The sequence below is a fragment of the Coregonus clupeaformis genome, chromosome 33 (assembly GCF_020615455.1).
Source record: "Coregonus clupeaformis isolate EN_2021a chromosome 33, ASM2061545v1, whole genome shotgun sequence".
Classification (NCBI taxonomy): domain Eukaryota; kingdom Metazoa; phylum Chordata; class Actinopteri; order Salmoniformes; family Salmonidae; genus Coregonus; species Coregonus clupeaformis.
Genome location: NC_059224.1, coordinates 9519645 through 9537514, shown reverse-complemented (window position 1 = coordinate 9537514; position 17870 = coordinate 9519645). Strand labels below are relative to the sequence as shown.

Below are 17870 nucleotides of genomic sequence, written 5' to 3'. Positions count from 1 at the left end.
GGAGGGATTGGAGGTGGGATAAGGCCCATCCTTTGACCTGTTCCTGGCTCCGCTCTCTCTCTCTCTCTCTCTCTCTCTCTGTCTGTCTCTCTGTCTGTCTGTCTCTAACCCCCCCTCTCTCTCTCTTACCCCTCTCTCTACAGTATTACAGGGACCAGCTTGTTGTCAGTCAGTCTGTTTTTACAGTGTGACATTAGCACAGGGCAGCCTTCAGTGATGGCCAAGCTACCATTGACAGGTATATTCCCCCATAATTCACACCATGTCCTCCTGATGAAATGACTACCAGGCCCATTGAGAACTGCCTCCCCCTTCCTCCATCCAACAGTTTGACAAGCAGGTTTATTCTATTAAAAGGAATTGTAAACGTTGCAAGTTTTTCTTTATTTAATTGAATGGAGAGCCTACAGCAGCAGTACAGCAGTGGAAACACAGTCAGCGATTGATATGGTGGTGACGCAGTAGCATGCACATAGAACTCATTGGGATGGTTTGACTTTAACAGTTTACTTTTGAAAATGCTGCTTTTCTCTGGTGGGAGTTGTGTTGAAAAATGAAATGATGGTAGGTTGATAATTGACATGCATAAAGATTATTACAGTAAGGACAAATATAATTAATGTATGTATTGATCAACTGTAATCTTAACAACATAATCAGCGTTCGTAACACTCCGCAGCAAGAGGTCTCTCTCTAGTCTCAGTATGGCATCTGGTGATATAATAATTTTGATTATAAACTATGCATAATAATTACACAATCGCATCTTTCAGAGATCTTGCCAATCACTCTTGTCAATCACTCTTGAAAGGGAGTTAAAAGTCGATAAACAACTTTGAAGTGTGCCATTGTGAAGTTCTGATCTAAACATTGTGCTGAGGAACATGCTAAGTGCTAAGCTAATGATGTCTACAGGGACTTAAGAATGGATATAGGGAAAAAACAGAAGTGTGTATCTGAGTAACAATGTTCTGCTCCTGGTCAAACTGCCCTGAGGGAGCTATGGGACTGGACTAGGGTTGCAAAATTCCGGTAACTTTCCCAAAATCCCCTGAATTTTATCTGAAATCCTGGTTGGACGATTACGGTTTTCCTGCTTATTCCCTCCTGATGTTGCTAATATTTCTACCGGGATTTCTGGAAAACCTGTGACTTTTGGGAAAGTTACCAGAATTTTGCAATCGTAGACTGAACTTTCACCTCCCCTTGGGTCAGTGTTGAGTGCTTCTCCCATTTCAGCAAGATACAGTAGATTATGCAGTCTGGTCAAAACAATCCACAACACAGTTAGGCTCTATTCTATCACTGAGAGATGGATGATGGTGCTGAAGACAGACGTTTTCTGTTTTTCTTAAATAAAGGAGGAGACCTGAGGGGATAAACTTTTGTTGATAGTTTGTTTTTCTAACTAATATGGTAAATGTTATAAGAATTCATACCTTCAGATTTATCAATGTATTACTATTATTATAATTGTAGTCTTCTAGAGTTATTACTAAAATAACTCATAAGTCAGGTCTTCTTAGAAGGCCATTTTGTCCAATAACTGGACTGGTTCCCCGTTAATAATTTCATAGTAATAAGTGTACACACTATCTTACAGTTCTATCTGCTGCATTCTGTCCTGTATGTCTGCATTTCGGATGGAACAGAAACCTGCAGTCAAATATCAGAAAGTTCGTGGTTAGCCTTTTCGTGACTTGTAGCTTGATATTAGGATCTGTGTAAGGGTCATGTCTCATATCCGCAAGAGTGATGGGAAAGTTTAGAATAGTTCAACAGAAGTGAAACATAATATCAGCAGTTAAGATGGAGCATCTAAACAGGCCAACTCAATGATGATTTTGCCTATAAAGAACAATAAAATGATGAGTGTAGGTTCCCTGGACCTCCTGACCCATCTTCAATATACAGTCGTGGTCAAAAGTTTTGAGAATGACAAAAATCCTAATTTTCACAAAGTCTGCTGCCTCCGTTTTGATGATGGTAAGTTGCATATACTCCAGAATGTCATGAAGAGTGATCAGATGAATTGCAATGAATTGCAAAATCCCTCTTTGCCATGAAAATGAACTTAATCCCCAAAAAACATTTCCACTGCATTTCAGTCCTGCCACAAAAGGACCAGCTGCCATCATGTCAGTGATTCTCTCGTTAACACAGGTGAGAGTGTTGACGAGGACAAGGCTGGAGATCACTCTGTCATGCTAATTGAGTTATAATAACAGACTGGAAGCTTTAAAAGGAGGGTGGTGCTTGAAATCATTGTTCTTCCTCTGTTAACCATGGTTACCTGCAAGGAAACGTGCCGTCATCATTGCTTTGCACAAAAAGGGCTTCACAGGCAAGGATATTGCTGCTAGTAAGATTGCACCTAAATCAACCATTTATCGGATCATCAAGAACTTCAAGGAGAGAGGATAAATTGTTGTGAAGAAGGCATCAGGGCGCCCAAGAAAGTCCAGCAAGCACCAGGACCGTCTCCTAAACTTGATTCAGCTGCAGGATCGGGGCACCACCAGTGCAGAGTTTGCTCAGGAATGGCAGCAGGCAGGTGTGAGTGCATCTGCACGCACAGTGAGGCGAAGACTTTTGGAGGATGGCCTGGTGTCAAGAAGGGCAGCAAAGAAGCCACTTCTCTCCAGGAAAAATATCAGGGACAGACTGATATTCTGCAAAAGGTACAGGGATTGGACTGCTGAGGACTGGGGTAAAGTCATTTTCTCTGATGAATCCCCTTTCCGATTGTTTGGGGCATCTGGAAAACACCTTGTCCGGAGAAGAGCGCTACCATCAGTCCCGTGTCATGCCAACAGTAAAGCATCCTGAGACCATTCATGTGTGGGGTTGCTTCTCAGCCAAGGGAGTGGCCTCACTCACAATTTTGCCTAAGAACACAGCCATGAATAAAGAATGGTACCAACACATCCTCCGAGAGCAAATTCTCCCAACCATCCAAGAACAGTTTGGTGACGACCAATGCCTTTTCCAGCATGATGGAGCACCTTGCCATAAGGCAAAAGTGATAACTAAGTGGCTCGGGGAACAAAACATCGACATTTTGGGTCCATGGCCAGGAAACCCCCCAGACCTTAATCCCATTGAGAACTTGTGGTCGATCCTCAAGAGGCAGGTGGACAAACAAAAACCCACAAATTCTGACAAACTCCAAGCATTGATTATGCAAGAATGAGCTGCCATCAGTCAGGATATGGCCCAGAAGTTAATTGACAGCATGCCAGGGCGGATTGCAGAGGTCTTGAAAAAGAATGGTCAACATTGCAAATATTGACTCTTTGCATAAACTTAATGTAATTGTCAATAAAAGCCTTTGACACTTATGGAATGCTTGTAATTATACTTCAGTATACCATAGTAACATCTGACAAAAATATCTCATAACACTGAAGCAGCTAACTTTGTGAAGACCAATACTTGTGTCATTCTCAAAACTTTTGACCACGACTGTACATACACAAAAATGTGCCAAGGTGAATGGAGATACTTAGGGTTTAGGAGACTTCCACTGAGGAATGTCCAGATTAAACATGTTTACTTTTTTTCCTCTGTGAAGGATACTTGGCTTGCATTGGAAATTCAAAATTACAATCGGTCAAGAATTAAACTTTGTAAGGTATAATGATTGGAACACCACATTTCACCAAGAAATCCTAATCTCAAACTCACAGATGGGCCTAGTAGCTCGATTAGCATAGCTAAAAGTCAACTGGTATAAACCCTGGCCTACATAAGCATATTATATTTTTGTAAAATGTACTGTATATCCAACAACTGTAACATCTTTGTCATTTCTAATGGAGAAACATTTTCTAACTGTGTATAATGCCACATTCCATCTATTGGAATTATGTTGCAAAACATGTCTGTCAACAAGGCAAAGTAAAACAGGCTATTTCCCCCTGCATTCTTCATGTCCAATATATAAATCATCCTGTGTACAGCTTTGTGATTTATGGATAAATTAAATTGTGTAGACTGTACATGGCAAGGCAGTCAATCTTAGGAATATTAAACATGAAAGGCAGAGTGAAACTCACAAAAAACGTCTCATGGAGAGTTGATAAAATAGAGGAATGGAATCGCCATATGCTGGCTTAGAGTTGACTTTTCTTCCCTGACAGTCTACATATCATCTTTATTTTCCAATAGCTTGGCGGTAGAGACAACTCACCTTGGCATGTAGCAACTGTGCCGTGTGTTTCAAAGGGTTAATTTGATAAATCATGGATTGGCACCAACTCTGTGATCAAAGATAATCTCGCAGCTGTTGACCTGTTAGTGTGGCGTCTACTACATTTCACGAAAAAAATACTGATTTTCACCAAGTCAAATCAATTTATTGTGTTAGAGGTTTCATGATGCTTGTATCTAAACCAAAGTATATAATTGTATGATTGTTCTGTACATCAGTTGTGGTCTCTATAAGCTTCAATATGAGGTCCTAAACCTAGCATGAAAGTGCATCCTTGTAGCTGTGTGGGCTAATATAGTCAAAATACTTCCCTTGGGGTAAGTTGAGCTATTGGCCATTGGGTAAGTTGAGCCAATGTTTGAGCCAATGGCATGTCGAGCAAATGTAAGCGTTTATTTTCTTTATTTATTTTTGGCATAATGCAAGGCATTATCACTGGGATATGAGGTAACAACAGGGCCTGGCCTATGTTAAAAGTGTTTAAAAAAGGACAAAGTGTTTGTTAGGTGGTAAGCCTGTGTTAAAATACCAAAGAGCTATTGTGATTGTGTTGAAATGTGTTTGGGAAATAAAGATAGACATGGTTTGAAAAGGGTAGTGGTAATATTTAATTCAGTAAAGACATTTGTAGGCGGCTTAACTTACCCTGTCCGTGGCTCAACTTACCCCATACCCAGGATAAGTTGTGCAAAGAGACCACTTTTTTTAAACAAGCTATGTTTTCAAAACTGTAATGTTTACATGAATTCTGATTATTTCCAGGGATACACATCCTGAAATGTATGTAGATATCTTTGTTAGAAAGAATACTATATTTCCCTTGATGGAGTGATGCTGAATGTAAAAGAAAAACGCTGAACTTACCCCACTCTCCCCTACAGCATTCAGGACCAATAAGAGCTCATCTAGAGCTCCCTCACACCATACCTCTTTTGAGTGTGTGTGTGCGGGTGTGTGCGTGCATGTGTGTACGTGTGTGCGTGCGTGTGTGTAAAATAAATGGCAACAGAATTACACATAGAGCTCTGCCTTCCTAAGGAAACTGAATAGAATGTGGAGTGGGAATGGTCTGGACATGCACTTTATCCAGATCAATCGTTTAGGACCATTCCTAATAAACTTTGTGTTTAGGGAAAATATATAGTTAAATAGGATAAATATAAATTAGGCTAGTCCAGAAAAACAAGAAAGTTGAAATTCCAATGTAAAATGAGAAGTATGTGGGCATTAGTGTTGGGAGGAGCTGTGGCTCCTAACCATCTCTCTCCGAGCTGCTCCGGGAGACGCACTCTTTATTCAGGGAAGGGTAGGCCCGGTAGGGTAGGAGGGACCTGAATGACGATGAAAGAGCGAGATAAGAGACAGACGGAATTGAAAAATTGAGAGCAGAGAGAGAGAGACAGAGAGAGAGAGAGAGAGAGAGAGAGAGAGAGAGAGAGAGAAGAGCGATAGAGAGGTGAGCGGTGCACACACATCACTATCAACTGAATTTATCTTAGCAAAATATCTCTCTGGTATTCCGAGCATGGAAGGCAAGTTTTTATCGTCCCCAAAACAACCTGAACAGAAGCCGAAATGATTGGGGGATCAGGCGGATTCCTTGAAAAGTGCGTGTTCGCTGTTACGGGGGACTCCAACGGAAGAAGTCGGTGCTGCCTCTGCTGCCTCAAGTCCTGCTCTCCGGCTCTAATGCTTTGCCCAAGGTTTTGAGAAGGGCTGAGGTGAGTCGTAGGTTGACCTGCCTGACGCGGAGAAAAGTGTGGACATATCAGAAGATTGTTTACCGGACTCAGGCAGCATGCTGTCCGGTATACCTACGGGTGGCAGGGCGCTCGGAACCGATTCGCACAAACAATACCGAATGGCGCTGGGTCATTGTGCACGGTCATATTCTAGGATTGCATGAAGGCAAAGCGATAAAGAAAAAAGTTCAACATGATAAAGGGGCATACAATTGATACGGACAAAGCCTCATCTAAGGTAGGCTACAGTAGCCCAAATGTTTTATAGCAGTATAAAGGTAAAAATAATAATCACAGCAGTTGGGTTTCTATAATGCCGAGCTGAATAAACAACGATAGTTTACTACAACGTATTTAAATAGTTTTATAGGCTATGAGTAGATTGAACTGGATTTCATTAATACATTATGGAGATATTAAAACTCAAGCGTTGTTATGAGCTATGGTATTATTTTTATTCAAGGCCACGCCGTTGCCTAATATATTATATTCTCTTCACAACCTACTGCCATCTCTAAACGAAATGTGGTCAACTTGTCAATTGTCAATAGTTTTTACAAACATTTCTGTTAATACATTGTACAATGTATTAATCCGTTAATTCGTTTTTTCATCATGTCAAAGATACATTTTTCCATTAGAGAAAAGCGAAGCCTCCGTTTTCACTTGAAATCTCAATGTTCGCACGCCTCTCAATGTCCCTTTGTAATAATTCATTCAAATGAACACCACTCACTGAGCTGCCTTTGAAGTATACCTGATCCGCCTTTTAGCGTCTTTTAAATAGCCTATTCGTTTTCAACTTTTAATTGCGTTATTGTCATTTAATCCAATCATAATCGGATTGAACCTGGCCGCGATATCACTTAGTTCATCTGGCGAGAACTGTGCTCCCTCAGCCGAAAAACGTTATTCTATCTGTTCACACAGACACCTTGGCAGTTAGCTCACAACTTGCCCCCTGAGTTAGTTGGTCTGAGTGCAAATGTATCTCTCTGTCCATGACATTTTGTATTTGGATACATGGAAAGGCCAACTTTATTGTGTGCGTATTGGACATGTTCTTTAGCCTTGCTTCTAAAGGTTTATTTTTCCTCCACAATTCCTTCCAATGTCCAATGTCTTTATTTATGCAGCTATAATCATTTTAGGTGCTGTTGCTGTGGCAGCAAATTGATTGCCTCATGTGGTTGCTGCTTATTTCCCCTGAAGCTTATTTGATTAAATTTAGCCCTTTTCAATTTCGAAAAGTAGATCACAGATGTATTTCATATTGTTTGTTCCATCTTTATAAGGAGCAGTGCCCCATCTCATCAGGCTACAGAGCAACCTAACAATACAGATCACTTTATTCTATCCATATGCACTTCCTCCTTGGCTATATTACCCAATACCCTATTTAAAATGCAGCCCATCAAACCCATTTTGTATTAAAGGTATGGGTCTATTCAGCATTGACACAGGGTGGTGCTCCTGTTAAGTTAAAAGCCCTGGTGGGGAGGAAATGTGTGATGGGCAATAAACCTGAATACTGGGATGTGGGGAGCTGAGGCCCTACTGTAATAAACATTTGGTGGTTGCTTATATTTGTCATTTTTCACACATGTACAAGCGTGTATTAAATGGAAATTAGTTTTTTTGTTGCATATCTCAACTCTCCCCGAGACACCCTCGGAGAGTGGGGTCACGGCCAGGGTCTGCCATTTTCCACAGAAACCCTGGAACAATTAGGGTTAAGTGCCTTGCTCAAGGGGATTCTTGTCAGCTTGGGGATTCAAACTAGCAGCCTTTAATTTACTGGCCCAACATTCTAACCGCTAGGCTACCTACCGCCCTGGATGGCCTACCTGCCTCACTGTAGCTGTGTGGCCTTGTACCTGCCTCACTGTAGCTGTGTGACCTTGTACCTGCCTCACTGTAACCGTGTGGCCTTGTACCTGCCTCACTGTAACCGTGTGGCCTTGTACCTGCCTCACTGTAGCTGTGTGACCTTGTACCTGCCTCACTGTAACCGTGTGGCCTTGTACCTGCCTCACTGTAACCGTGTGGCCTTGTACCTGCCGCACTGTAACCGTGCGGCCTTGTACCTGCCTCACTGTAACCGTGTGGCCTTGTACCTGCCTCACTGTAACCGTGTGGCCTTGTACCTGCCTCACTGTAGCTGTGTGACCTTGTACCTGCCTCACTGTAACCGTGTGGCCTTGTACCTGCCTCACTGTAACCGTGTGGCCTTGTACCTGCCTCACTGTAACCGTGTGGCCTTGTACCTGCCGCACTGTAGCCATGTGTGCCCCCCGGTACATATTACACAAGTAGGCCAGACACACACACACGAATGCGTACACACACACACACACATTCCCCTTATATTTCAATTTGCAGTGCCTTATTTCATGTCGGTGTGCTGGAGATGATTGGTGGTGCGTCTGGCCTACTTGTGTAATATGTGCGGGGCACCTTTAGAGGCGAAACAACACCTCTCTCTGTTTACTGTAAGCACAACATGTTTACCAGCTCTGACTTCAAAACACTGTCTGCTCTAACAAAGACAAAGAAGAACCAGACAGTTTTCACACAAGAGCTGCCTGATACATCTTTATGTTTTCAGGCACTACTCTGTTTCTCCTTTCATTTCTCTTCTATGTGTCATTCATGTTTCAGACATTTCAAAATATTTGCAATGTGTTTATTAGCGTGTTATTTAGCACCGAGGCATTGACTTGTTGCTGTGGAAAGCTCAGAATGTGAATGCTGTCCTTGCAGCTACTATATTCTCTCCTCTCTCTTTGACTGAGAGGAAGGAATGAAAGCCCCCTTTATGTCTGCTAAAACCAGATGTTCTAGAGCTCTCCTGCATTTTTATCAGATGGTTTGAAATTTGGAAAGAAATAGCCTGTGCATACATTTCAAAGGAGTGTGAAAGTGTGAGTGTGTGTGGATCTGTGTGTGGGTTAAGTATGTGAGAGAGGAGAGAGAGAGAGAGAGAGAGAGAGAGAGAGAGAGAGAGAGAGAGATAGATGCTATCTGGCCATAAACAGAGAATACATAGAGTGTATCTATGTGTGTATTTTTTCAGCCTCTATGTGCGTGTGAATTATGACAGAGCTCTTTTTTTTCTCACGGAGAGAAACAGACCACCCCTGCCCTAAATCCCCCCACTAATCTCACCTTTCCTTTGTTTTGTGGAACAGATCTCTGGATCCAAATGTCACCCCCCCTGGATGCTGCCCCGGGCGGGGACCAGCAGTGTGTGACGGTGACGGGTGGGTGGCGAGGAGAGGAGAGGAGGAGGCCACAGACACATCGGCTCTCGACAGCGACTCTGCAGTAAATTGGCCCAGGCTGGGTCCTGTCCTGTGAGAACGAGCAGAGAGTGAGAGTGCTCTGGTCTCATATTTCAGCATGGATGGCGTCAGAGTCAGCTTCACTTAGAGGACCTGCTCTTCCTAATGAGACCGCTTTCCCTCTTCAAGTTGAGGACTAATCAATTACAGGGGGATTAAGCCTAACCCTACAGCTTCCTGTTCTACCGCCCCGTGAAGAAGAAGTGAACTCAGCATTATCAAACTCTTTTAGAGGACTGGTTTTTGTCGACTCTTTTAGTGGATTTACTTCAACACTTTCAATACTTTTCCTTTTTTTGTTTTTTTGGGTGCGTTGCTTTTTAATTTCTCCAACCCAAGGCCATTCCTATCCTTCGGATTTTACACTATGGAGTTTCAGGCCGGGCTGTGGAATAAAGATTGGGGTTCATTTCTGCGTTTCTGGTTAACGGTCATCCTGAGCCTCAACGTGCACTTCAGCCACCCCGCCACCTCGTGCCCAGAGGAGTGCCGCTGCGACAAAACGTTTGTTTACTGCAATGAGCGGAGCCTGACGTCGGTGCCTCTGGGGGTAACGGAGGGCTACAAGATCCTCTACCTCCACAACAACCAGATCAACAATGCAGGGTTCCCATTGGAACTACACAATGTGGCCTCCGTGGAGACAGTGTATCTCTATGGCAACCAGCTGGACGAGTTCCCCATCAACCTGCCCAAGAACATCCGGGTGCTCCACCTGCAGGAGAACAACATCCAGACCATCTCCAGGGCTGCCTTGGCTCAGCTGCCCCGCCTAGAGGAGCTCCACCTGGACGATAACTCCATCTCTACGGTTGGGGTGGAGGAGGGGGCGTTCCGGGAGGCTGTCAGCCTCAAGCTGCTCTTCCTCACCAAGAATCACCTGAGCAGTGTCCCCATTGGTCTCCCAGAGGACCTCACAGAGCTGCGATTGGACGAGAACCGTATCGCCGTCATCGCTGAGGAGGCGTTCCAGAACGTGACTCGGCTACAGCGCCTCCTGTTGGATGGCAACTTGTTGACGGATGAGGGCGTGGCCCCGGGGACGTTCCAGGAGCTGTCCAACCTCCAGGAGCTGGCGCTGGCCCGTAACTCTCTGACGTTCCCCCCGCCCCTCCTCCCGACGCACTCCCTGGTCAAGCTCAGCCTGCAGGATAATCAGATGGACCAGATCCCAGTGACGGCATTCTCAGGCCTTCAGAGGCTTGAGAGACTGGATATCTCCAACAACCAGCTGCAGACGCTGACACAGGGGGTCTTTGACGGCCTCGTCAGCCTCAGACAGCTCACTGTTCGCAACAACCCGTGGCGCTGCGACTGCACCGTCAAATGGGTGGTGGTGTGGCTCAAGTCATTACCAGCCTCCATCAACGTGCGCGGTTCAATGTGCCAGAGCCCCGAGAGGGTGCGCGGCATGGCAATCAGAGAACTCACCCTGGATGCTATCCAGTGCCCAGCTGGGACGGACCTCCAGCCCGACCTCTGGCCTACACTGCGCTCCACGCCCCCGCACCCCCAACTACCCACCACCACCACCACCCTCATTACCTCCTCCATGACCAGCTCTATTCCCACCTCCACAACCTCCTCCTACCCCACATCACCCTCCCCTCCCCCTGCCCTGCCTCCCCACCCCGCTGGCCCCCTGCCCCCCTATGAGGACCCCCTACGGATATCCTTCCACGTGGTCAATGCCTCCTGCATCGAGGTGAGCTGGGCTTCCTACTTCACCGTCACGGCCTACAAGGTGACCTGGGTCAAGATGGGCCAGAGCCTGATGAACGACGTCAGCCGCGAGAGGACGGTGAGTGGGGATAGGCGGAAGCTTAGCCTGACCAACCTGGAGCCCAGGTCTGTTTACCGGGTCTGTGTTTATGTGCTGGACACCCTCAACTCCTACCGCCCAGGGGAGGATACAATATGCTCAGAGGCCAGGACCAAGTCGGCCTCGTCCAGCTCCAATAACAACAAGGCCATGGGGTCGGAGGAAGCTCAACAGGACGCCAACTCCCCACTCCTTTTGGCCGGGGTGATAGGCGGGGCCGTCCTTGTCATCCTGGTAACGCTGCTGAGCCTGTTTTGTTGGCACATGCACAAGAAGAGCCGCTCTGAGTCGTCCAAGTGGAAATACAACCGGGGAAGGAGAAAAGACGACTACTGCGAGGCAGGGACCAAAAAGGATAACTCTATACTGGAAATGACTGAGACCAGCTTTCAGATAGTCTCGCTGAACAATGAGCAACTTTTGAAAGGGGATTTCAGGATTCAGCCCATCTACACACCCAATGGAGGCATCGGCTTCAGAGACTGCCACCTCAGTAACAATAGCTTAGCCTACTGCAAGAGCAGCAACGTTCCCAGCACCGAGGTCTGCCACACGTGATGCTTCTAACAAGATGCTCCCACACCGGTTGTTTGAGAAAAAAACTAAGTAGTTAAATATACTGTACCATAGATATTTCCAAGTTCTGTCTACCATGTAATTTATACTGTGGACAATAATGTGGAATTCTATCTGCTATCTTTTTTACTCTTAGTTAAAAGGAATACAAATGGCTTTCTAATCAGTGGGTTTCAAATACAGTAAGTGGTTTTGCTTAAGTACTGTCTGTATATCGGAATTTGTACCATTACGACACGCTGGGATGGTTCTAACGAACGCTGTCCTGTCTGTCAGGTTTTGGGTTGTTGGGCACTATGAGGGAGGGGATTCTTTGCTAACCACAGGAGCTAAATGATGGTCTTTGTGCAGGGCCACCCCCTCAGAACACTAGTTACAATAACACAGTGGTCAGGGACATAGTAACACTGCTGATTAGACTGCAGTGGAGAATAGGCACTGCTGGTGTTTTTTTAAAGAATCAAAGTGCACTTTCTAATGCAACAGAGAGAGTAAGCAGCCATCCAGGAAATTAGCTTTTAGTGGAAATCCCATCAGAGAGGAAAGTGCACACTTTTCAACACCCTCTAATGCCCTCACAGGACTAAGTGAACATGTATGAATGTGGTAGGCAGGGACGCAGTGGAGGCTGCTGAGGGGAGAACGGCTCATAATAATGGCCAGAACGGAGAAAACAGAATGGCGTCAAACACCTGGCAACCATGTATTTGATACCATTCCACTGACTCTGCTCCAGTCTTTACCACGAGCCTGTTCTCCCCAATTAAGGTGCCACCAACCTCCTGTGGCAGGGAGGGAAACTGCTCTGACTGCTGGATATAGATTGTCCTTCATTGACACAGGAGGTTGTACAAGCTGTGGCCACTAGGGGGCATGTTCTCTCAGTCAGTATAGAGGTGGGCGAGAGAGGGAGCAGTAGAGATCCTTTAGCTACAGCATTCCTTCCAGCAACCGTAACTCATGGTTTTCACAGCCACAAAGTCAAAACTCTATATTGTAAATTCTTGAAAACAAAAATGTGGTTAGGGTTAGGCATGAGAATAGCAGTGTGGTTAAGGTTATGGTTAAGGTTTGGATTAGGTTTCAAATGAGATTTTAACAAGATAAATTGTAGAAATATACATAATTATGACTTTGTGGCTGTGTTAACTAGTGACGACCATTACTCATTCTCAAATGGCAATGTTCAGAGTATTAACGCTTGCGGAGCTACTTAAAGAAGTGGAATCATTTAAAACTAACTGTGCTCAGATCTGTTGTTCAGTGGCTAAATTATATGGATTTTTTCCACAGTGTGTTATTATCATGGGGGAGGCCCATGAGGTTGTGTTGGGTATCTTGTCTTTGCAGGGAGGTGTCTGCAGGGATGATGAATGTGTAGGAGATACACTCACAGTTATTATACAGTCTGCTACCTTTCTATTGTCTTATTGTTTAGTATTTAAATGACAAATGTGTGAATCACAATGAATGATCAATGTGTTTATCTTCTATGTGCTTTACACTGTGTTGATAGAAGGGGTTTCCTGCTGAAACATGTGAATAATTTCCATTGTCTAGACGGGATTGGCTATTCTATTGATTCATTGATTGATTGGTTCAAACGACACATTCATCATCAATTCAAAACAATGTTAGCTAAATCTGGAGCTGCCCTTACATGAAGCATGAACCTGTCCTTATCTGATCTCTCTCATCTTAGAGCTTCTCAGATCACTGCATCAGCTCGAGAGAGAGAGAGAGAGAGAGAGAGAGAGAGAGAGAGAGAGAGAGAGAGAGAGAGAGAGAGAGAGAGAGAGAGAGAGAGAGAGAGAGAGAGAGAGAGAGAGAGAGAGAGAGAGAGAGAGAGAGAGAGAGAGAGAGAGGCTTGCTGGATCCAAGTTAGGACTGCCTGGTGCCACTGAGAAGTCATCATTATGCACTTCTTACTCCAACTTTATTTGCTTTGACAAGATTTTATTTTGCGGGTGGAGTTCAAAGGATCCGCACCCCCTCAACACCCCCCGCTCATAATCCTCATCCAAAAAAGGAAGAAAAATATGCAGACTTTATTTTCCAGACTTTATTTTCACTTGGCCGTGCAACTCACAAGTTGAGAGAGGGTGGAGGGCCAAATGACAAGACTTAACCCTTCACGGGGCACCAAGCCGCTGACTGAAATGCACCATTAAACCACTGCATTGCAATGGTTTGGCTGTACCTTGGGGGGCGGTTCTCCGGACACAGATTAAGCCTAGTCCTAGACCAGTGGTTCCCAACCAGTGGTACTAGGACCTTGGCCTATCCACAGGGGGTACTGGAGAAGACTCATGAGACCATAGGCCTACTGGTAAAATGTAAATGGGGGGGTACTTCAGGGGTACTCCGGGCAGAAAAAGGTTGGGAACTACTGTCCTAGATTAAATGCATTTTTTAACAATTGGGAGTTTATGACGCTATAAACACTATGACGGCATCATTCATGTTGACGTTTAAGCTTCCATAAGTGCTTTTTTAGTCTAATATCCATTTATAATGCAGAAACTCTTTTTGTTAAGAAATGACAGTTGCTCTTCTGTGGTTATCAAAGTGTCTCCACTTCTTTCTACCAACGTACACATATCAGCATATCAATCTGCTTTAAAAGCTACGTCCAACAAGCCCCACAAGTGTAAGCTGACCTAAGGTCAGTTTGACACACATTAAGCTACAGACACCAAGCCCTACCGACATTTACTGACCTTAGGTCAGTTTGACACTGCTACATGGCAAGTTACCTACAACATCCCACCGGCATTTACTGACCTAAGGTCAGTTTGACACTGCTACATGGCCCTAGTGCTTTTGACAGGTTATGTATGCCTGTAGCACAGTTAGCCTATCTGACAGTAATCCCATACAGCAAAGTATCTTGGTTTTCCTCCTTAACAGTGATTAGGTTTTAAATGTATTGTTAGTCAGTCAGGCCAACCTATTGCAACATGTCCCCAATTGAAGGAATGTTCCAAGGAGTGATCATAGTCCATTTATTGCCTTACCTTTATGCAGTACTGTATGGGCGAACTGTACTTGGTTAGTTCAATGACTTTTTCAGAAAAGAAGCAAGGTTTAAACTAATAATTGAATAGTTACTGTATGGAAAGCACACATTTTCATATTGCTGCAACAACAAAGAGAGAGTGACCGACAACAATAGACCCGACACATAACTAATGAAAGACTGTTCATTCGTAACGACGCCTTGAGTGGTGCTGGGTAATGAATCATACAAAGTGACTGAGAAGCCTTGTTGGTTATTTGCGGCAGTGCATTACTCTTAATTCCCTCCCTCGTGAAGAAAGTACACAGATGCAATGGAGTGACCAATGGAATTAGACCGAACACATTAGAGAGAGAGAAGTGAAAAATAGAGAGACATACTGAAACCTCTGGTTTATTACTCTTTCAGGCTCTAATAGTAATTTCCTTAAAGCTCATTGATTCTCATTGGAATAATTATGTTAAACCACTGAGAGGTCAATTCAAACAAAGTACCCAAGTGGATAAAATGTAATACATTTTAAGTCATCTTTGATTCGTCTCTCCTTCATTTCCAGTTTGAGGGCAAATCCCCCTCATGTGAAATACTGTCTGCAAATTCCCATTATAAATTAATTCAAGGATTTGTGCATCTATTCACAGAAGTCTTCATCAAACTATTCATGGGTTTTTGAAGTAATTGAATGTTCTGTGTTTTGGATAATCAACACTTCCCCATGCAGCTGCTGAGTTGAATTAATTGAAATAATATGAACAATGACAGGCTATTTGTTCATGTATGATTAGACAGAGGAAAGTATGCTGAACATCAACAATGCATGTAATTTGGCTTCTTTAGGGGGTTCTCGACTATAATGGCTTTTAATTTAGACATTGCGTTGTTTTGACTTTAACAACATAAACCAATATGCTATTTAGGAACCAAAGTTACATTTTTGTTCTCATGATTAAATATTGTTGTTGTCCCATGTATGTGCCTTGAGGTTAACTTACAATGTAAAGTCCTTGAAACCTTTAAATGTTTTTGCACAAAATGTAAATATAGAAGTGAAGCTTTTTGCAAATAAAAGAGCCATGGGATTTGATTCATCGTCATTTCAATCAAAATGTTATGTATAGGCTCTCTGAAACATTTTATTTACTTGAGATGTCAGCAGATGTACTGGAGAGATACTTTTCCATGACTTGAGTAGATCCACTGACAATGTTACTGACCTTGCATTTGTTTACATGGCATTGGTTCTCAGTTCTGGTGAGTGCATTCTACAGTAGCTGACAAGCTGTCAGTGTGTGCGGGTGTGTGGACAGTCAAATTTCTAACTAGAGCAGAAATATGTTCTGTCCTGGGTAAAACACTGAGCTTTAATTCCTATCTACAGAGTTATCTACCTATTGACCTTTTAATCCACTTATGCTTACAATGTGTCACCTATAGTTATCCATGTATTTGTACCTGGTTATCATTAATACCGTAGCTCAACACATTACATTACAACTATACTGCTTAGCATTCAATTGAATACAGTACTATTCTACTGTGTAACACAGGTGCATCCCTATTTATGTCAATGACACATTTATGTAAATCACAAAGCTCATCTGCATTTCTTGCGGTGCAGGAAAAGTTATCCTGCAACAGGGTGATCAAATTAAGATCCTACAACTGTAGATGAGCTGGTCAATTGACTCTTATTAAATGTAACGTTGATGTCCAGTTGTACACATAGACAACAGGGATTCCACTTGAGCAGTTTGCCTGCCAAATGCACTAGTTCTGAATCAAATCCCCGAATTCCATCTTCCGTCCCATTCAATAGACTTTAATTACAGCCTGCATGGAGGTGAGGCCTTACCCTCTCCGTTCTGCAGGGTTATACCAATGTATACGTTGGATCTCTGGATCTCTGCCCGTCTGCCTCCACTGATGAGGATAATAATCATTAAGTAGAGGGAGTAGTGAAATATCAACACACAAATTGATGGAACATTGTTTAAAGTAGGTTACTGCTTAGTGAGTAAAATGCTTTGGCTAAATGGTTGAGAAGAACAATTGGAAGGATATTAGGACTAGTTTTTTATCATGGGAAAAAGTTTTAGTAAATGTTTTAAGGCACTAGTTTTCCTAAAGCAGGGATCATCAACTTGATTCATTAACTTGATTCAGCCCCGGGCCAATTGTTTCTTGAGCAGATGGTCAGGGGGCCAGAACATAATTACAAATAATTTGTAAACTGCAAATTGACCGCAAGAAGTCCAAACAGATATAATATTCGACTAAAACATAATCATTTCAAACCTTGCCTACATTTGTATACGATCACATATATCTCTCTATTATGCGTCGGAATACTTGGGAACAGATCACATATATCTCTCTATTATGCGTGGGAATACTTGGGAACATATTTCCAAAATTAACATAACTTTTTACAGTTTATACAGTCTTTTATATCCAACAATGAAAATTACAAAACCATTTTTTCAATAAAACCACCCGCGGGTCAAATTCGGCCCTCTGGGCGCCAGTTGGGGAACCCTGTCCTTAAGGCTTAATTTGCACAAATAAGATGCTGGTAGCTGTATCCATGGCCTTTACCCACAAGGCCAAAACATTGGATTCCATACAAACACCAAAGATACCAATTGCTGTCGTTTTCGCAGTACAATAAGTGTATAAATCTCTGCTTCCTAATGCTTTGAGAAATGAGAAAATGTCCTCCCAACTACAAATTACATGTCTAGAGATTACAAATAAACAAGTATATATAGTCCGCTCCTTCAAAGGTTTCTACAACTGGATTGAAATATGAGCAATGCAGCACAATGTAGATTACCATCTAATATACCCTATTTACCAAAAAGTGACACTAGTGTGAAAATGACAGGCTTACAGCCGCCGAAGAGACTTGCTTTCACAACCCAGTGAATATCTCCTCCCTACTTTCCCAAACACACTTTTTTTTTCTCAGCAAAATACATTCTGTTCTGCCTCTCAAAACGTATACAAGCACATGCATCTCAGCTACTCCCGAGCCTAATTGGCGACAAAATGTTTTTCCGAATAAAATTGCGGTCTAATAGCTGCTCCACCAGTAGTTCCCCAGAGACCCAGCTATGGCAGCTCTGAGGCTGTCAACATCTCATGGATGTCTCTC

The 17870-nt window shown here is 43.4% G+C and overlaps 1 protein-coding gene across 2 annotated transcripts; it reads left to right on the top strand.

Moving 5' to 3' along the window:
* The first annotated feature begins 5518 nt into the window (after positions 1-5518).
* On the top strand, positions 5519-13474 carry LOC121548604 (leucine-rich repeat transmembrane protein FLRT2-like). 2 transcript variants are annotated; one of them, XM_041860115.2, is made up of 2 exons: positions 5519-5934; positions 9147-13474. In XM_041860115.2, the coding sequence occupies exon 2, from the start codon at positions 9667-9669 to the stop codon at positions 11677-11679; it is 2013 nt and encodes a 670-aa protein (XP_041716049.1). In that variant the 5' UTR covers positions 5519-5934; positions 9147-9666; the 3' UTR covers positions 11680-13474. The 2 variants fall into 2 exon arrangements, with proteins under 2 accessions (XP_041716049.1, XP_041716050.1); XM_041860116.2 differs by having other exon boundaries at positions 5519-6193.
* The last annotated feature ends 4396 nt before the right edge of the window (positions 13475-17870 follow it).